At 41.0% G+C, this 22198-nt stretch overlaps 1 protein-coding gene across 4 annotated transcripts in view; it reads left to right on the top strand.

The window, feature by feature from the left end:
• Positions 1-22198, top strand: part of Fhod3 (formin homology 2 domain containing 3) — a 431422-nt gene that overhangs the window by 239876 nt on the left and 169348 nt on the right. For all 4 annotated transcript variants that reach the window (XM_042675149.1, XM_042675146.1, XM_042675147.1 and 1 more), the window contains exon 6: positions 15637-15731. In XM_042675149.1, coding sequence (XP_042531083.1) covers positions 15637-15731 — 95 coding nt within the window. The remainder of the gene's footprint in view (positions 1-15636; positions 15732-22198) is intronic.

Below are 22198 nucleotides of genomic sequence, written 5' to 3' on the forward strand. Positions count from 1 at the left end.
CATTCAGCCAGGCAGTATTAGTTGCTACCTGAGTTTGCATTAGACAATAGATTTAAAGGTTATGAAGTCTTGAATTTGATTTTCACTGCAGTCCCTTTAGACCTGGATTTGTTTGGTTGTTTTTTTTTCCCAATGGAGTAATTTGAAACACTAGAGGTCAAGCCACGTGCACATAGTTGCTTGTTTGGTAAGAGGCAATGCCAGGTGGCTTCAACCCCAAATTTCTTTGGCTTGAAATCCCTGGCTTGCAACACATCCCTGGTTTACCTTCTGCCCTTCCCTTCAAGACTGTGATGGACCAGGGCTTCAGTCAGTCTTCCTTCCTGACTGCTCCAGAGCTCTGATCATTCCTGCTACATGAGCTTGCCACGCCTGGCGCTTCACAAATGCTGTGACTCCTTGCAGGAGTGAGTGTGTAGATCAGTCCTGAGGAAAGCACAAGTGTTGGAGCCAAATGGAAGGCAGCCCTTCACTGTAGTAGGTCTCCCATTGTGCTGAAAAGACTGGATTGAGGCCTGTAACCGAGCCTTACGATACTTTCCAACCCCAAACTCCTTTTTGTTGTTCTCTGAGTATGAAGAACAGCTGGGTTTTGATTTTTAGGTTAAGACAAATATTTAATTACAGAGAACAAAGCAATATTTGTGAAAAAATTTTGACATTTCCCTATGAGGCCTTTGAAGACATGAATTTTGAAGGCTGTAAACTTACCATATACTTACGTATGGCCCATGTTTTTGTGAGCAACCATAAACCACTGTAATATGTAAGTGACCTTTACTCCCAAGAACCAATTTTCTTATTTCTCATTTTTGTAGAAAATTTGTGGTCTAAAGTATTTGTTCAGTTTTGGTAGCTGATGACGTGCACAATGATTATATATTTATAGAATTAAAAACAAAATACTAAATCATCAACAGCCAGTAATGATTATTAGGATGGCAAAACAATTCACTTCTAGTGAGCGTATAATTACAGCTGGCAGGAAATAGCTATTAAATAGTTGGAATCTCCAGCATGAGCCAAGACAACAGGATGAGTGGTGATATGTCTCCTTGAAGGCAGTGTAATGTTGCCTTGCTTAACTCTACAAGGACTGCACTAAGCTTGGGCTTATTCTGCATAGGCAGAAACACTTCTAGCCCTATTAGTACACAGGTCCAGATGAGAAGAAGTCCACCATGTTGTCTTACTGCTAATTAATATGCAGATTTCTGCTTACATACAAATGTCTGCTGTGGACATTAAGCATTTACTTTTAGCCAAGTAACATTTATGATAAGATTTTAGCTTGACTTTTATTGGGGGTCAAAACATATACATCAAAAAACATTCCAGCCATTTAAGTGGTGGAGTTCAGTGACATTGGTTACTATCACAATATTGTGTCACCATTACCACCATCTACTTCCAAAGATTTTCCGTCCTCTATTAGGAACTCTAACTCTTCAATCTCCCTTCCCACATTCTCTCTGAAGTTGCCTGGCTACTTCCTATAGGCACAATCATACAGCATTATACTTCACATATTTTTTTTCATGGTTTGTCCATCTTGTACATATTTTAATAGCACATCCACATATTAAATGCTTCTATATCTATTGATGTATATTTTAAACTTCTTGAAAGGCAGCTAATAGAGAAGATATGCATAATCAACAGATTTCAATCATTGTTTTCCTCCTTTGAAGGACACATCAGTTTTTTTCATCTTTAAGTACTATAAGTTTAGAGTTGACAAGTGATTATGGTCACAAAGCAGTGTTTTGGTTCTTTGCTTAACACGCACATCTTAGTATTTGATTTTGTGAAATACATTTAACATAATTGAAATTACTCAATTATGATAAAATTAAAATTATTAAAATACATGAAACAAGTTTCTACCAGTTATAAGGAATTTAGATGTAACTAAGTAGTAGGCCAGTGGTGACATTATTCTTCAGGTTTTGTATTGAAAGTCCCAGCCCTGAAAGTCCTATTTTAGAGCATTCCAATATAGTCACAAAGGCTCCTGAGAAGAAATTAGGTAAAAAGTTTTTTAAAAAATAAAATAAATAAATTTAAAAAGGGTTTTTTTGTTGTTAAAAATACTGACTATGTGAACTGAATTTAGGATCAACATACAATGTTTGAAAGCTGAAATTTTAAAACTGTGTCATCAAAACCTGCCTGTGTGTATACCTTGTTAAACACTGATGACACCCGAGAAACATTTCCAGTAATTTGAATCATTAAGAGAAACAGGCTGGGCTGAAGGGGACCAGTGCCATCTCTCTAGTCCCTATCCACAGTTCTCTGTCTCCTGGAGTGTATTCAAGGTTTTCCTCAGGCATTGGAACTTTTCCTGTGTTTGCCTTTGGTCAAAAAGCAAGTACTGCTGGGCGCTGGTGGCTCACGCCTGTAATCCTAGCTACTCAGGAGGCTGAGATCTGAGGATCGCGGTTCAAAGCCAGCCCGGGCAAGAAAGACCCTGAGACTCCTATCTCCAATAAACCACCAGAAAACCGGAAGTGGCGCTGTAGCTCAAGTGGTAGAGCGCTCGCCTTGAGCTGAAGAGCTGAGGGATAGCGCCCAGGCCCAGAGTTCAAGCCCCACGACCGACAAAAAAAAAAAAAAAAAAAAAAAAAAGCAAGTACTATATTCTGAGCCCATTGCAGAGAGTGCTTTGGGATGAACCGTAAGCACCCCTTCAGAAATGGTTTGGCTGTGACTAGCATTTCCTACTACTGTGTAGGAGAATCACCACAGACCATCATAAACACAGATGTCAGCTTCACACCTACAGCCTGTCAAGTCAGTAGTGGAGGTGGGATGGGAAGGGCTGAAGAGTAGGGGCTCAAGGCTTCCAACACAGCAAGCTTCCTCTGTTGTCCATCCTGGGCACCCTCTGTCTCTCCAGTGTCTGGGATGCTCCTGGAGATGTTTCTCCAGCCTGTCCTGGGAGGTGGCAGCAAATCCTCCCAGATCTGTGTTGTGAGATGCATATTCACAGAAGTTGCTAGAATTTTAGCAAGTTAAATCAAGTAAAAAAATTAAGATTGTTATTATAAAGGTGATATACAGAGAAGTTACAATTACATACGTCAGATAAAGAGTACATTTATTTTTGGATAATGTCACCCTTTCCCTTGCTCTCTCCCAGTTTTTTCCTCCTGTCCCCACCAATTTTTTTAAAAGTTCTAACAGTTGAAATTCTAACTAGAAAGTCAGAATTATTATATTAAAATATTTTAAATGCCCAAAAGTCTATTTCTGATTTTTCACAGAGATTCAATTGGTATGCAATTTTACATTAATAAGATAGATTTGTTGAGTCCAGAATTATATGTAAACACCTAATAGAAGTTTGCCCCCTAGTGCTGGATAATTCCCATTACATCCTCACAGGGGCCTTCAGGTAATGCTAGAGAAATGTTGAACTTTGGAGGTGTTCAGATTGAACATCAGTAAAAATCCAAACTTTATTAGCATTAAAATATTAGCAAGAACTTTCTCAGGCGTGATATCTCATGCCTGTAATCCTAGCTACATAGGAGGCAGAGAATTAGAGGGCAGCCTAGGCAAAAATGCAAAACCTTATTTGAAAAATAATAAAAGCCTAAAAGACTGGAAACTGGCTCACCCAATATAATACCTGTCCAGTAAGTACAGGGACCTGAGTTCAAACTCCATTCCAGAAAGAGAGAGAGAAAGAGAGACAGAGACAGAGACAGAGACAGAGAGACAGAGAGAGAGAGAGAGAGAGACAGACAGAGAGACAGAGAGACAGAGAGGAGGGGCAGGGGAAGGAAGAAGGGAGGGACCTGTACACACTGGCTTCCTGTTCCTTCCTCTTCTAGTCATCCAGTCCCTCAGTTTATAGGATTATGCAGCCCCCATTTGTAATCCCAATTTAGGATCCAGCTTGGATCCATTTGCAGTCCTGTAAGATAGCCTACACTTTCTTGGATGGGAAATGGTGGAGATATCATGCAAACCAGCTTGTCCCTGGAGCCAAGTCTTTTGAGTTTTCCTTGATGCTGATACATCCTGAAAGCAAGAACTAGAGAGACTGTTCACATGCTTTTTTACTCTCAAGACCTGGGCATTCATCTATCTTCTACCAGCAAAGTAGAAAGGTATCTAGCAAGATATGCCTCTTTCCCTCCTCCGCCCTGAAACTATACCTAATTAGTCAGACATCTACCAAATTTTGGGTGTTTATGAGCTCCATGCTACTTGCTTGCACTGATTACTCTTTCCAAACCTCATATCTTTTGCCTCTGTCACCCAGTACTCAGACACCTAGGGGTACATGCCCTGTGTAGATGCTTCCTAAATGAACCCTCCCTAGTGGGAGGAGCTTCATTTCCCATATCACTGGTGAAGCCTTTGTCACTGACCTTGGGAACCAGACTAGGTGGCCTTGGGAAAGGCCAGGGTGCTCTTGAGCACAGGGGAGTGAATGGGACCAATCTGACTACTGCTGAGAGTCCATTTCTGATTTATTTCGTCTCTGGCTCTGAGGTGCCCTTAGGGTGGCTGTTTGCTTCTATTGCTGTATCATTGGCTGAGGTCCTGGATGATCATTATTGAACAGATAATTAAAATAACCATTTGTCTTTCCACTGAAAAACTACGAGTTGGCCAAAATAGTTTAGAAGCTCAACACCTGTTCATGTATTACATTGTCTTCATTCCTTTTTCTTATCGAAAAAAAGCGGGGGGTGGGGGAGGAAATGGTCCAATGGGAAAGATTGAAAACTTCTGAGGTTCATAGGTAGAGTAGAAAGGACCACAGCCTGGTTGTAATGAGGCTGTTCCTGTGCTGCTGGTTGAGATTTCAACTGTTGCTGGTAGGAAGGGGAATGAATCCGCCAGAGACAAATCAGTCTTTGGTGTGGCATTAGATGGAAGAGGAGGAGGCAGAGCCCTTGGCTGCAGGATATCTTTATAGGAAGGAAGGTTCTGACCAGAAGGACCAGCATCAGTGCTCTGTTTTAGGGTCCCTAAAGCAGGACTCTCCTTCTTCTCAGAGTTGCTAATTAAGCTAGTGGATATATGTTGTTGTTTTTTTAAACCCTTTGGAAAAGGGCCATTCCACGGTGGAGAAAGGTGATTAGAGGTAAGGAAAAGTGAAATAATTAGTAATTTTTTCTAGAAGAATGCTTTAGGAAATTTGCATTGTAAATACTTGCTAATGACTGGCAAAGAACTCAAAAGTCTGACACCTTCCTGGAGCTCTTTGTGCTGATTAAATTCTTGTCTCCAGCCTGCACTTGGCAGCTTAATTCTCCCTCATTTTCATGCAGTAATTGGTGTCAAATGAATATTTCTTTGACAGTTGCCCTTGAGGACAACTGGGCTGGGACCTGTTATTTAGTGCATGCAATTAAGTGGAAGAAAATAATAATGTGGACTCCAAGGTCTTCATTGAGTTCTAAGAATGTTGACATTATCAACCTCTTTTCAGTATTTACAGGGAGAAGGAGGTTTGGTGAATAATTAGAGATCAACAAATTCCATTTTGTTGTTAAGAAGAGTGAATTTTAATGTCATGATGAAAATAAGTTGAAATTCCTTCTTCAAGATGAATGATCCCTTCCCAGAAGATAAGGTTTAAGTAGTAGTAGTGGAGGTAGCAGGTTGTTAGAGCCCCATCTGGTCTGGTTGAAGGAAGCATTGTTTGTCTTCATGTTTAGTGTTGCCCAGAAAGAACTGATAGTGTCCAATACCATGGCATTTCCTTTTGATGGGCAAGTCCAAAGATCACCCTCACCAAGAGCCAAATAACCAAATCTTTTGTAACAAATGGCTAGTTGACAGTAAAATATACTTATAGTTATTTATTATACCATATTATTATATTTATATTATAATGTATTTATCATAAATGTTATAGTCAAATTGAATTTAATAAAGATTTAAAAAATAATCCAAGTAACAACTAGTATTTGCTTGTAGCATGATATTGTCCTTATGGTAAGGAGATTTTTTTTTCATATGATTTGTCTATTTCTTTTTCACTTTTAGTAGAAACAGGAGTTTTGTATTTCAATTACATTTTCCAATGATAAATGATCTCATGCAATGAAGCAGGCTGTTACTGAGGGAGGCCTATGTTGCTGGCCGTATGGTATGCCAATTACTGAAATGATGCTTTCTTTGCAAAATGGAAAGAGTCTATTTGCAAGCTGGCCAGACAGGGGGAAGAAGGAACCCTAAGTCTCAAATCTACCTTTCTAAGAATAAGTTTAGCGTATTTATAAAGAAACATGGTGGCCTGAGACATAGGGAAAAGTGGTGAGAGGTAAGAAAACATGAGACATTTAGTGGTTCACATAGGCATAAGTGGACATCACAGGTCTTCATAAGGGGGATGCTCAGAATATGGTGATGCCAGTGTATTATGTGCCTGGATTTTGGGACATTCAATGTCCATGAGCATCCCCTGGAAACTCACACAGGCCTACATGAACAGCTGATAGTTTCAATTAGTTTGAGATGGAAAACATGGCCTTCAAGAAGCTGGTATACAGCTAAGGCCACCATCACCACTGTGACCCATACACACCTGAGGATGCTCATTACCCTCAGCAAAGCTAAAGGACGAGATTGCTTAGCCTGAGACCAATATAATTGGAAGTGAAGTCAAAGAGCCACCGGCAAGTAAGGGTAGAGGGTTCACTCAGTTTTAAATCTTTCCATCCTAGTTTTATGAAGAAAACCCAAGTCAAGAGGAGGAAGGCCAAATAGAAAGGCAACTAAAACCACTCAAGCTTCCCTGAGAAGGAATCATTTGTTTGATGGCAGAACTGTCGCTCAAATATGCAAGTGGATATTTTAGTTTAAAAAAACACCCAAATCTTTTCTATTACGTGAAAAAGGCTAGTTTATAGCAAAATATACTTACAGTCATAAATATGCTCTACTAAAATTGAATTTAATCACAATTTTAAGGCATTAAAAATACCTAGGCCTAAAAACTATGTAAGTCCCTTGTTGAAATCGTTGTGGGCTTAGAATCTCTGTGCCTGCTTGCAGAATACATGTGGCCTTCATTTTGTTACTTCACAAAAAGTAAAAAGGAAAGTAGATTAGAGGGTGGTTTAAGAAAATAACCCAAGTAAAGACCTTTTGTCTTGCTTGTAAGTTTATCTGTTTGGGGTAGGGAATGAGGGCAGGGGCGCAGAAAGGGTAGGACAAAGGGTGAACAAATGTAGCAGTGATACACACAAGACGCCATGTTGAAAATGAACTATACAACTTGTGAGTGGTGATAGGAGGGAAGAGAGAGCGCGAAGGAAGGGGTGACACTGCTCAAAGAGAAATGGACTCATTCCTGACCTGACTTATGTAACTGTGACTCTTTCTTCTTTGTATATCACTTTTACAATAACACACACACACACACACACACACACACACATTAATGGCCTAGGACAGTGATGTTTAAGAGCTCTTTATGCCAGAAGTCAGGTTCTTCTGCCAGGGTAGCAGTATTACTTTTCCATTCTCCTTGGCATTTTTTTTTTCTTTTTGGTATCTTCAGCTGAAGGAAAGGACATGAACAAGCAGGCAAATAAATAATTTGGGAGTGTATTGTTATGTGTCTCCAATGTGTTAGAAATTCTTTTTTTTTTTTTTTTTTAAGAAAGTAGAATGTGAGTAAAATGTAAAAGTAGAATACTTGCCCAGTATTTCCAAGGTTGTAGTTTGAGCACCCAGGATTAATTGATTAATAAATAAAACAGTCAAGCTTACTCCTGGCTTGTAGAAATGAATGTGCCTAGCACGTGATGTCATGTAACTAATTAAACTTTGATAGGCTTGGAAGGGAAGCCATGAGATGACAGAAAAAAGGCTTAGACACACAGGATCCCAGACAGTCTGGGCACATGGCCAAAAGGCTGGCAGGTTGGTTGTGTGTAGGGGGGCGGGGGTGGGGGTAGGGCCCAGAGCCCTGTCCCTAGTGAAGAGGGAGACAGAACATTGTCCAGCCCCAGCTGACAAGTTAAATGCCTTGGAAAATTCAGTAGCAACAACACCTATTGTAGCTTGAGGAAAAGGTAGGGGAATCAAAAGTGGGAGATCAGCGGGGACCAGCAGTTTCTTTCATCCTGGAACAAGAGTCAAATCTAGGTCTGCAGCAGTGCTGGAAGAAAGATTCAGAAGGGAATACAAACGAGGGAATTAGATGAGTCAATAGAGGGATAGGATGAAGAAGGGGAGGAATCTGGAATAGTTGGTTTCAAACTTGTCTAGATGAAGAACTACAGGGGAAAAATATAATTCTATAAAAATAAGAGCAATCTTTCCCTTAATAAGTGCTTTCTATTGTGTTGACTGACAACAACACATTACCGGTTCGGACCCATTAAATGGATTCCTCAGCTCCATCTTGAAGTTGCAGATGTTGAAGGGGCTGTTGGTGAAGGCTGGATGGCTGAGTGCTGTGTTTGTTACAGGGCCCCTCAGCATTCCTGAAGGAGGTGGGGTCGGGGAGTGCCAGTGGGAAGGCAAGGGCATTCAAAACTCTTCAGTTGCTGTTCTGGCAAAGCCACTAGCAATGACTTGTTGTCTATACAAGACTTCTGTGGAGAATTCCTGGGAGTAGGGGGAGGAGAAGAGATTAAGGAGTGAGGAAGAAAGGAAGAAAGAACTGAAAATCACAGGTGTAGACTGATGAGGCTGAACTCAGAGTAGGCCCTAGCCTACCTTCCACATTTCTGCTAAGATGGTTCTTCTCTGGACAGCAGGGACAAGTTCCAATTCTGGGTGAGACAGAATAAACACACACACACACACACACACACACACAAACACACACACACACACAAACACACACACACACAGCCTGTCTATCTCACTAAATCTGGGGAGAGCTGGATGCTGTGTAATCCTAGCTATTTGGGAAGCAGATATTGGGAGGTCTGAAGATGAAGCAAGCCTAGGCAAAAAGTTTACAAAGGACTTATCTCAATCAGTGAATGTTGGGCAGAGTGCTATGTACCTGATATCCTAGCCCTTTTGAGTGAATAGGAGGATCACAGTCCGAAATACAATGAAGGCAAAAAGAACTAGAGGCATGGCTCAAGTGGTAGAACCCCCACATAGCAATTACAAGTCCTTGAGTTCAACCCTAGTATTACAAAATAAATAATAAAAGCATCTGGCGAGAAATCCAGGGAGCAACCATTTGAGGACTCACCCTAGTAAATGGTAACAAGCATATAGAAGAGGAAGACTAGAGTTTGAAATGGCCTGGAACTGCTTTTAACATTTTTCTTCTGGTCTGAACTTCTATCAGCCCTCAAGCCAGAGAGCATTGGAGTGGACATAGATTCTGCAGGAAGCCTTCACCTCCTTCTTTATACAGGAGGAAAGGGATTCCATGTACAGAAACACCTACATTTCTTACTCTTGATTTCTGTGTTTCCTGACACTACTACCCCAAAGTAATCCCCCAATGAGATCACCTGTAGGGACCTGGTGCCTGGCAGGCATCTAACTTCTGAGGGCGTAGGACAGACACTTTTACTCCCATTGGGAGGCACAGTCACAAGAGGCCTGGGGTGGGTGAACTCTGGTTGTAGGGTTTTGTTTTGTTTTTCTCTCTCTCCTCTGTTTTGTATTAACTCAGATGTGGATATAGTCATAGAAAGCAAGTGTCTGAGCAGGATCATGTGTCAGTTTGGGGCCCAAACACTCAGAGTCTTAGAGGATAGTAAAGTCATAGGACCTAAGCATAGGGATCTGACCTCCAGTTCTGTATGAATCCCTGGGGTCCCCACCTACTGTGCTGGCATGAATGCATGCCCCAAACAGCATTCCAAAGTCTTTAAGACTCCAACCAGAAGAGAAACTATAGAGCCTAGGTTCCAGGCTGGCCACTGTGTGAAGCTCACACAGAAACCACCCAAATGGCCTAGCAAAGGCTTTGAAAATTCAATTGGTTTGTTTTTTTTTTTTTTTTTTGAGTCATAGCCTATAGAAGGCAGATCAGAACTTGTAGCCAACTTAATTGACTGTTTAAGCAAAAAATGCCAACATTTTCTATAATATTTAAGCAAATGCCAGGATTTCATAATTGTCAAAATTATTCAGGATATAAGCCAAAATGACTTGGCATGGACTAAACTAGGAAAATCTCAACTTAATAGACAAATCAACAGTCTCCAGTGTCAAGATTGTAAAATACTAAGAGTGAATGCTACTATAATTAATGAAAAGCCTTATCAAAGAAATGTGAGATTAAAAGGAGAGGAGAACCCAATGGAAAAGCTACAAATGAAAAATATAATAAAAAACATCACTAAATGTGCTCAACAGCAGATTGGAGATGATAGACATAATTTCAAACACAACAATAATTAAATGAGGCTGGTCTAACCATACTAGTTAAAAGATATTATCAGAATGGACAAAGACTCAACTATAATAATAGTATAGATGGCGTAAAACCAAAAGGATGAAGAAAGAAAAATCATGCAAAAAATTAAAATAAAATTAAATAAGTTTATAAATAATATCATATATATGAAAAATCACATATATGTCCCATATATGCATATATATGGGAAAACACATTTTATGCAAAAAGACCTCAAATTGGATCACATAGCTAAACATTAAAAATTACATAATCTTTAGAAGTAAATAGGAGAAAATCTTGATAACTTTGAGTTTGGAAAGCATTCTTTCCGTTGCATTTTGTAACTGGAGGCCGAGGAAGGTTAGCTGCTTGACTCTGGGTCTTTTAGATCTGTTGAGCTTGTGCTTCTGTCTGGTGCATGATTGGTGTTTGCCTTCGGTGAAGTAGTTTGACTTCAGGAAGTACTTTATGTTATTCCCACTCACTAAACACCACTAAGGGTCAGGGACTGCTTTAATTCCATCCTATTACTGAAAGTGGGCATAACAATGCTAGCCTCTAACTTTAGAGATATTGAAGCCCAGAAAAACCAATAACTATATTTACAGTAAATTTCTTCAGTATGAAAACAAGAATGCTCCCTTTATGCCTGTTTTATATTTTAGCAGTACTAGAATTTGAACTCAAGACCTCACACTTAATAGGCAGATACTCTTATCTATGCCTTTTTTTGGTTTTTTGTCAGTCATGGGCTTGAACTCTGGGCCTGGGCCCTGTCCCTCAGCTCTTCAGCTCAAGGCAAGCCCTCTACCGATTGAGCCCTAGCGTCACTTCCGGTTTTCTGAGTGGTTTATTGGAGATTAGAGTCTTACAGAGTTTCCTGCCTGGGCTGGCTTTGAACTGTGATCCTCAGATCTCAGCCTCCTGAGTAACTAGGATTACAGGTATGAGCCACCGATGCCAGCCTTACCTATGCCTTTTACATAGCTGGAATTACAAGCATGTGCCACAGTGCCAGCTTGTTTGTCAAGATGAGATTTTGTTGGCTTCTTCCATGGCTTGATCTGAATGTACTACTCCTCCGATCTCTGTCTCCCAAGTAGTTGGGATTATAGGGGTGAGTCACTGCACCAGACCTTACTCTACCCTTCCTTAGACGTACATGTCTCCCTACCACACTATTCTAACTCTCTCAGCCTCCTCTGCCGTCTTAAAAGCACAAATCACTAATTTTCATGGCTCTTGTGATCCAGATGTGTGCTTTCAGTGTACTTTTTTTTTTTCCCCCATGCATAAGTTTTATTAGGCCCACCTTCAGGTTGGTGGGTCTGCACTTTTGGATCCTAATGCAGTATTAACCCACTTGAATCTCTTTAGCACCATCTTGTGTCTGAAATGGGTATTGCAGGAAGATTGTTTCAGCATCAGGCCTCAGATAAAAAGGATCTAGTAAGTATCACCATAGTATGCTAAATCAGTGCAATCAGGAAGTTGAATTGCAATTAACATGAAGTTTACAATGTGATACATTAATAAAATTCTGATGGGAGACAGTCTTCAAATATTCATGCACCTTTCTCTTTCTAGAGCAGCCTCCAGGCTTTCCAGACCTTCGTTTATTTGCTCAGTAGCTGAGGCTCTGAGCAGAGCAGTTAGGGCAGAGATCATCTAGCCAGGCTGCAGCCTTACCAAAGAAAAGCCCTCTCCCAAGGCTGCACCTTCCAGGGGAAGGATGAAAAGTCCAGTTGTCCGTCCTCAGTCTCCTCAGGCTGATTTAGTGGAAAATGATGATAACTGGTGCCCCAGGATTGGCTTCTCCAAGAGGGGGACTCAGAACAAGGAAAAGAATATGGAACACAACCCCTTCTCAGCCATTTCCCCCTGTGTGTTGAAAGGGGAGGAGAAAAGGGAAAATTGGAGCAGAATGTATTAAATTTTAGATTCCTTCTGTGAATTAGAGTCTGGATTTCCACAGGAGGAGAGAGTTGGACTTGTCAAAGATTCTACACCAGATAGAAGCACCTCTTTCCTTTAGTATCCAGCCTGGTTTTTGTTCTTCATATAGATTATTTTCTGGTATAGCAGTAATGGTGCTTATACTGGGAATATAGAAAAATAGGAAAAAGTAGGAACACATATATCCAGATAGTCATAATGCTTTGTATTTTATGGGTTTTCTTTCCTTTTTTTTTTTTTTTTTTAAAAATGATACTGGATTGACTTGGGACCTCGTGCATGCTGGGTAAAGCGCTCTACATCCCTGCCCTGAGTCTCTGTCTGTCTTTATGTAGGAAGACTTGAATGTTTTTTAATATCTATATACATATATATATATATATATATATATATTTTGGTCGGTCGTGGGGCCTGGATACTATCCCTCAGCTCTTCAGCTCAAGGCTAGCACTATACCACTTGAACTACAGCGCCACTTCCAGTTTTTTTTCTGCTTATGTGGTGCTGAGGAATCGAACCCAGGGCCTCATGCATGCAAGGCAAGCGCTCTACCACTGACCCACTTTCCCAGCCCTTAATATATATATTTTATTGTAAAGATACTGTACAGAATTACATGAGCAAGGTAATGAGTCCATTTCCTATGGAGTATTGTTACACCCTTCTTTATTTTCCCCCTACCATCCCTTTCCTCTCCACCTCCCCAACAAAGACTTGAATGTTTGTTGGATTGACACTTCTTCTTTATGTACTTTTTAATTATTTTGTCAGAAACACTTGTAGGTTAGGACATGTCCTTCATAAATTTCTGAACATGCTGAGTTCTAGGACCAGGATAGGTAGTCATTTGTGTATTGTCATTTTGATATTACAAATGGCACCTTCAGTGAAAACTCTGCTATCTTCTCGTGTTTTCACCCTTTCTTTTTGGAAACTTAAGAGTCCACTCATTTTCCAATCACAATGCTTGGAAAAACCCTTAAAGAGGATCCAGTCTCACAGATATCCTGAGCTCACCTACTCTGTCTGGAGGAAAGGGAGGGATGGATGCTTGAGGCAAATTCTTCCACTTCTCAGTGTCAGGTTTGTTGTTGTTGTTTTTGGCAGTGCTAGGATTTGAACTCAGGGCTTGATGCTTGCTGGGCAGGTACTGTTACCTCTTAAGCTACACCTCTAGCTCTTTTTTGCTTTAGTTTCTTTTCAAATAGGGTCTCACATTTGGATCCAGGCTGGCTTACACAGCATCTCTACTATTTGCATTTACTGTACCACAGGCAGATAGGCCATGCCAGCATACCCAGCTTTTTATTGGTTGAGACAGGGTCTCATGAACTTTTGTGCCTGGGTTGGCCTCACGTTGCATTTTTCCTGAGTAGTTGGGATTACAAGCATGAGCCACAGTGCCAGCCAGAGACATGTTTCATCCATCAAACTATAGGACCAATACCACTACACAGGAATATTAATAACACAGGTAAAATCCCTCCTCAGGGTGTGGCATTCAGTGAGCACTAAATAAGTAAGAAATAGTTTTAAAACAATGCAAAAAAATTTATTACAGCAGGGTTTTTAGCAGTTTTCCCTGTCATCAGTGAAGTTTGAAGTTGTTTGCTTAGTTTCTCTAGCATTTGATAACCTAGTCATTTCTTCTAAACACCTTTGCTATTTTAACAAAGATGCTACTTTATTATAAATGAACACATTTTTGTTGTTATTATATACTAGCTTATCTCTTCTTAGAAAATACTCTTACCTTCTTTCTATTGACATTAAGTATTTTATCAGTTTGCATAAGCTATGTATACAAGAAATTACTAATTTATCATGTTATATGCATGCTGTTATATGCATACGTTTCTAGTATTATATTTTTTACATCAAGCTGTTTTGTTTGTATGTTACATGCATTTTCTCATTAAGTAGAAACATGTGATAATTGTAATCTCACAAATTTTGTGAGCTTTTTGTGTCATTATTACTCACAAAAAATGACAACATTTGTTTTCACCCATTCTGCCTCTTACTATTATTCATTTCTACTAAATTTGCTTGAAATTTATAGCATTATTTAAAAGCTATCTCCACTATGTCACCATGAACTGGAATATGAACCTGTGATTTCCAAATATATACTATCTGTTTTTGCCAGGTTATGTTGAATTTTTTTGGGGGGGGGAGGGGGTCATGGGTCTTGAACTCAGGGCCTGGGTGCTATCCCTGAGCTTTTGTGCTTAAAGCCAGAGCTCTACCACCTTCAGCCACAACTCCACTTCCAGTTTTCTGATAGTTAAGTGGGGATGAGTCTCACAGACATCTGTGACAGCACATACATAAAAGAATAAAAGCCTACTGGTATACTGAAATGATTTTCTTATGAGACTATGAACTATGTTAATTTTATTCTTCTGGATGTTCCAATCTTCTAAAACGAGATTTCCTACTGTTACCAGCTAAACAAAAGTTCCCTAAAAACCTATGAATGCTATACAAGTTAATTTTATTGGTGACATGATTTAGGGGATTGGGCATGGTATAAGTAAGAATACTTAGGCGTCTGCAGCATTTCTCTGGGCATTATCTACAATACCAATTATTTTGAGCAAAAATTCTGCCTAATGGAGTTGAAAAATGGAATTCATATTTGTTCTTAAATAACTCAATTTATAGTCTCGTTGTGGAGAAAAATGACATTAAACAAAGAATTCAAGACTGGCCATAAGATACATGCTTTATTACATTTTTAATCAGGTCATTTTAAGCAAGATTTAATCTGATCATTTTCATCATTTCTGATATTTTAATCAGAAAAAATATTCCACAGGGATGAGAAATAGTACTTAAGTGTGTGTTTATTCTTTTTTAACCTAATGGCATAAAGTTGCATTAGCTCAGGATGGTTGGATGCAATCTGGAACCTGCTGACCCCAGGCTGGGTCTCTGAACAGGTTGTTTTTAACAGCTTCACACATGTTCTAGTCAGTGGTGGGAAGCTATAGCCCAGACACCATGCCGTGGCTATCTTTGCTTTGTCTGGGACCACACATATACAGATGTGTAAAATATGCATGCATCTGTACACCAAGGTTCAGAGAACCGAGGGTTTGCTACCTCAATTGAATCTTCCAGATACCAGGAATGCCTCGTGTATCTTTCTCTTTGCATTGAAATTTAGTTCATTTCAGAGCTCAGTTTGTATCTCATTGATGTTCAATGTATTAAACACTTAAAAGTCTGAAAATCTCCATTGCCCTTGTGATCATGAAAGAGAATTGTTTTTTGTTATAAATTCTTAATGTTCCTTTGCTTGTTTTTCTTTTCTCTAGCTTTGGGCCAGATTATGTTGTACGTGGATGGGATGAATGGAGTGATCAACCACAGCGAAACCATTCAATGGCTCTACACTCTTATTGGGTCAAAGGTAAAAGAAAATTATGGTTGGCCTTCTTGTTCAGTGTGCACATCATATGGTTATCCCCTCTGAGATGTTTATTTGCGGAAACATTATTCAGCTATGTTGAAGTCCCATCTCAGTACAAATGAGTACAAATGTTAGGTTGCAACTAGCCTATGAAATTTTAATGTATTTTTATTTTTCCTTTTCTTAAGCTGTAATCAAATGCCTTGATCATCTTCTGCTTTTAATGCTTAGTTAAAACATAGGCCATAAATGTAGCATTGACGTACCTCCTGCATTTCATGTTTGTATTATTAAGTTGTTTATACGTACTTCAGTGCTTTACATACGTATGTGTAGATTCTTATCTATAGATGAAAGGGTTTGAGATTGCCTTTCAACTTTTACCTTAAGGGTCAAAGTAACCAATATTTACCTACTGATGCACCAGGCACCACACTGGGTGATTTACAAGCATGATTTCATTTCATCCCTGTGAGATCACTATCAAGTGAATAGCATCATTCTCCCTTATTCTGAGGTTAGGTAAATAGTGTTTTATTGTGAGAATCCAGGCAAATTCCCTATGGATCTTAGCTTATATCCACCCAGTGATGGCCTCAGCTGGGAGCTCTCACACCCTGCAAAGCAGATCCATGCGATTGCTCCAGACCTGCAAGATGCCAGGCAGAGCTCTAGCATAGTCCTCTCTGATTTGCTGGGAGCACGGGAGGGAGTGTCAGTTTGCAGAGGAGTAGGGAGGGGGGTCTTACCTTGGCTATATGCAAATGTTGCCAAGATGGAGTACGGTGAGTGAAGAGTGGTAGGGTGTCTGGAGTGGGCAGTAGAGTTGGGCAGGGAAGGACTTGAGGATCTAGATGTGAAACTTTGAATCTGACTTAAGTTCCTGTATGAACATAGCTTTCTGGAGTCTCTACAGTGCCTGTTGTTACACTCAGATTATTCCTGATCATGGTCACCCACTTACACTGAATTGAGTAAGGGTTTAATGGCTGGTGTGCACTAGCTCTGAGTCACATCTCCTAGCCCTGCTCCTCACATTACCTCCTTCCAAGGGATGCTGCTGTCCGATTGATGCTGTGCCCAACATGGCTTTCCTTTCAGGCTTCCCAGGCTCCTATGATTCTCTTCTCACCTAGCAGGAGGGCTTATTTTCTGGATGTGTCTGTGGCATGGAGATGCCCACTGGGTCTCAAAGCCTTGGTTGGCCCTTATGTTTCTCCTTAGTTTTTCTTTTGAGACATTTCGCCCCCTATTTCATTCTAGAAACAGCTCCGGAGACTGAAAATGTGTTGTTTTCTTCTTGGCTTAGTTTTCTATGGAAAATGGAAGTAACTATTTTGAAACTGATGTAGGGGATTTTAGAAGAGGAAAAATGCTGGGCCTGTTCACTTGGCCTAGCCAGGTGGAGAGAACCTTTATATTTGACAACCTGTTTGTCTGCTGGGAGCCCTTCCTAATTTTCCTTGCCTTACTTTCTTTTCTAATTTTTGTTGTGCATCTGGTGCTGTCCAACTCTGTCTAGATGATCTCTAGAACCCTCAGACCTACAGCAATGGGAAGAGATTTGACTATTAAAATCAATATTTGGTCCCTGTCACAGCTGGAATAAGAAATTTTATTATAGTTCACTGGAGATTGTAGCCCAAGTAGTAGAGTGTCAGCCATCCACAAGAAAGCCCAGCGAGAGCATGAGGTCCCGAGTTCAAGTCCCAGAACTGCCTGCCCCTTCCCAAAGCACAATATTGGACAGTTTTACTCTCCCAAGGCTGCATTAGGAGTATCAAAAGGGAATCTTTATAGTTTCATTACAGCTCTGAGACTGGGGTGCTGGGATAGGATTAAGAAAGTGAATCAGTGTAGCAGGGGAAGATGGAGGAGTGGCCTGGTTTGAGTGTCTCCCTCCAATCTGTGTGCTGGAAACGTGATCCAAATGCAATGGCATTGGGAGGCACAAGCTTTTTTTGGGGGGGAGGTTAAGATCATGAAGGTTCCGTCCTTGCAAATGGATTAACAACACCATTATAAGAAGGGCTACAGTAGTGGTTTGCTTCATTCTGCCTTCTGCCATGTGAGGACACTGCTTCCATTCTGGAGAAGGTGACAACACACTACCATTTTGGAACCAGAGAGGCATGACTGTACGGCCAGCACCGTGGTCTTGAACTTCCCAGCTTCCCAAGAAATAAACTGTTGTTGTTTAAAGAATGAATTACCTAGTCTTAAGTATTTCATTGCCGCATCACAAATGAGATAAGACAGAGAAGAAAAGTGCAACAAAAAATAAAAATAAGAAGGAGAGATGGAAAGAAGTGAGAGGAGACCATGAAGAGAAAGGGGAAAAAAACAAACCAGGAATAACAAATGAATCCCTCGGTCCCCAGCCTGTAATGTTGCAACAGCTCTGTGTGGATTTTCCTTTGGACTCATTCTGTAAGGAAAATAAACAACTGGAAAGAGGCACAAAGGAAAAGTCCTCCTCACATTTGTAACAAAAAATGTGGAGAAATGAAAGTGACAGCTTCAGAAATAAGTGGAAGGATGATGGGTTTCCTGGAAGGCAGGCTCAGTGTGCTTGCTCGCTCTCTCGTTCCTGGGCACCCACCTCAGAGCTGTCTGGGAGCTTGCCTTTGCTCCTTCCCCATCCATCAGGTCGTCACCACTAGGCTAGAGGTTTTCTGTCTCTAATTTTCATTTTATCCAAAGCAAGTACATAATAACTGCTGGCATTTGGCACTATATGGAGACAGGCAAAGACAGACCTGTCAGCCTGTGCTCTTAGAAGGAGCACTGGTAGCCTGTGTTAGACTCAGTGTGGTATCAGATGAAGGTTTTGCACCAGGGTGTGTCTGATCCCAAATTTCTGGCTGAAAGTCAGAAACAGCAGCAGCTATCAAGGTTTTTTTTTTTGTTTGTGATTTTGTTTTTCAGCACAGGTCTAATGAAATCCTCCCATCTTTATAAAAGACAATACAGTATCTTCTGACACCCCCATCTGGATAGTGAAGGGTCTAGAATAAGAATGGATGCTCTGACCAAGACCCTAGGTTTGGAGACTGAAGCCTCAGCTCCCTAAAGTTGAGCACTGCAGCCACAGGAGTTTTTCCCAGCTCAGGGTGAATGATGCAATCAGCAAAGTGAAGGGCTTAGCCTTTTCTATGGCCAGTCAGACTCCTCTTAACCTGGGAGGGTTGCCTTGACATCCTGTCAGGGTTGATAAAGGAAGGCCTGCACTACTAAAAGCCTTGTCATTCTGTTTTCATAATTCTTCATTTTCTTGTCCATGAAAGGCAGCAAGATGTGATTTTGCCACGTGCCAGAGGATCATTGTGCAATACATATTTGCAGATATTCTGGACTTCTCGCCAGAGGAGCAAATGGATGGTTTTGCAGCCAAATAGTGACTGTTTAAGAGAAAGAAACAAAGTATTTTCAATAAAGCATTTTTTTTTTCTTTTTACAAGAGCCATCTTTAAACTCTCTGGTATAAAGTAAGATGCTCATCTCATGACTTATCACAGGGTGTTTTATGTTCTTCTCCTGTATGTGGAATTTTAATTAGTTGAGGTAAGATGATTTGTTTGGTATAGTTAGGCCTTCAGTCATTCTCTCTGTCTCCTATTGAGAGTCTCCATGGGAGAGACTCTCATCTTCTTATGACTTCTCCTGAGATGCTCCTGATGCCATGGCAACCATCTTCTCCCCACTGCTGTCTGCCTTTGCTTGCCCTGCTCTATTTCCGTCAGCTCCACTGACTCCATTCACCCAGCTGTGCCCCACGTTGCTGGGCACTGGTCTCCAGCTTTCCCTTGCACTTGTCTGAGAGCAAGCATGCTGCCCTACCCTCCCTTCCCCAACTCTGCGGGCATCTCTGAAAGTTTGTCATTAGGACAATAGTTTTTAGAAGGGCAAGGGATGGAGAGTGGAAGTGACAGGGATGGAGGCTGGGGCAGTAGCACAACTGTGAGGCGATGGGCCCATTGAGGACTAGCCTTCTAGAACTGGGTTTTTCAAGGTAGATAGAAGACAGCAGGAATCAAAGGCAGGGTCCCTGTTGATATGGGGCACCTAGCAATGCATCTGGTAGGGGCAGAGAAATTGGATGTTGGGGTTTGTTGGCCTCAGGTTTGGACCTTCTAGGTTTGAGAATAAGGAAATGTTCCCAAGGAGAGAGCAGGGCTTGGGGCTCCAGGAGATGGTGTAGATTGGAGAGGAGTGGAAGCTGACCAGGACCTTTGGCCTTGTTGCCATTATGCTGTTGCTTGTGATGCACTCAGGTGAGTGACAATGGCTTTGATTTGAAGTGTTTATTTATTACACAATACGCAGTTGTAGAATCCTAGCCTTGAAGAGATGGCAAAGTGGTGTTAAAGATCTTCTTGACATTGTGAGTCACATCCCAGTACTTCTCGGTGCAGAAGGGGAGAGTTGGCTTTACAGGTAGCCTGCCCTCTGTTGACAACTAATGGTGGGAAGCCTTTGTTATGGGGGAGCATCTTTCTGTCTGCTATTAACCAAATGGAAGTGCAATGCTTGCTGGGACAATATATTCTGGTTTCCCTGATCAGTCTCTCTGAGTCTTTATAGGCAGTTTTCCTGTAATCTTTCCAGGCCACCAGTTGTGGTTACTATGGATGTCCTTGGGATGTAATTTCCAATTCTTCCTCAGAGTGGTTACTGACTCTTCTGTGCATGCAGGAAAAAGAAGAGTAATATGAAAGTCTCTCAGGATCCATTATTCTTCTACAAATACCTTCCCTGGTTAGGCCTTCCAGCAGCAGCCCTGGTTGCTGGATTAAATTGAACTTGCAACCCACTAAACCTCCAAGGTTTTATTCACACATCTGTGTCTACCATTCTCTTCGTTTTTCCATGTCTGTGATTGATTGTTATCTAAATGCAAGGATTTTCCCCACTCATCAAACCAGAGTTTTAGCCTCAAGATAATTAGGAGTTTTGTTTTGGCCATATATCATATTAAATACTATTTGTATATGCTGATACTGGGGCTTGAATTCAGGGCCCTCTCCTTCTTGCTTAGCTCTTATACTCAAGGCTGTCACTCTATGTTGAGCCATACCTCAACATCTGGCTTTTTGATGGTTAGAGATAAGTGTCTTTCAGATTTGTTTTCCTAGGCTGGCTTCAAACCAAGATCCTTAGATCTCAGCCTCTTGAGCAATTATGGGTATAGACCACATTGACTGTTAGTGTTAGTTTTAGTTTACATACATTTAGTAAGTAATGATTTTGTGTCATAGATAAAAATGTTGAGGGGACAGAGACAAAGCATGAGTAAAGCAGTGCAGTCGACAGTGGACAGTCAGGGCATTTTAGGGCCACTGTGCCATTAGTGAGTCGCTTCCTAACTGACTAGCTGTGGTTCTTCACTGAGATTGCAATCAAGATGTGCTGAACATGGTAGGACGTTCTGGAGCTGCAGCGCTGAGCACAGCTGTGCGATCCTTTTGGTGAATTGTCTTTTTAACATATAAAATGAGATCATCTATAGGATAGAAAGCACAGTGGGGAAGGTATGAAACAGAGTGTCTGGCATGTAAGTGTGCATCTTTGCTGGTTAATACCACCTTCTTTTTCCAGGAGCCTTCCAACCTCCTATCAAGGAGGTTCTTGGCTTGCCATGATCAGATTGTAAGTTCCTGTGCTTTCTTTCTCTTCTAAGGACCTGAAGCATTTCCAGGCTAGTTGGTCCGGTGTCAGTGGTCATTTTAGTAAGCTGCAGGACATAGCTTTTGGACTTTGTTTATTCTTCTCCCTGTTTTTAGTACGTACTGATCTGCCTGCTTTGCTTGTATGGCCTCTATGACTGCACCATGGGAGACTTTCTCAGGTCCCAGCTTCCCTGGGAGTGGCTCAGTATTGACCTCTGTGACTGCAGGCCTCGGGATTTCATGCTTTCTGGCTATGCTACGCTGGGCCTTGAACAACTTGTTAAAACTGTGACCTGAGTTTTCCTCTGGCTTAGTATGGTCACTTTATTTTCTATTACTACCTCATTGCTAGTAGGACAATTGTCACTCTTTAAATGCTTGTTTCATAGATACAATGATATAGTATTTGCAGATTTGGTAGACTCTGCAGATGCAGAACCTACAGACACAGGGTACTGAGTAGATGCACATTTGTTTATCTGCTGCCCCTGGCTAAGAACACAATTGACACAGTAGCAAAGATATAGGAGGAGCTACCCATTGTTGGAGGTGAACTGCCAGGCCTGAATGGACTAACTGAGGTTTCTTCTTCCAACCCGTTGTTATCATGTGGTGTGGAGCAGGTCATCTCAGACCCCAACTTGCAGACATCACAGTACCTGGCTAAGCCACAGACATGCCAAAGACTAGCAGTGCCATGGGTTCCTCCCTGTCACATTTTACCACACAGGAGCAGAATCATTCAGAGAACTCTGAATCATTGAGAGGGTTTCAAAACTGTTCCTCTGTCTCTTGCCT

The sequence above is a fragment of the Dipodomys spectabilis genome, unplaced genomic scaffold (genome assembly GCF_019054845.1).
Source record: "Dipodomys spectabilis isolate Male_0828 unplaced genomic scaffold, ASM1905484v1 ptg000024l, whole genome shotgun sequence".
In the NCBI taxonomy this organism is placed as follows: Eukaryota; Metazoa; Chordata; class Mammalia; order Rodentia; family Heteromyidae; genus Dipodomys; species Dipodomys spectabilis.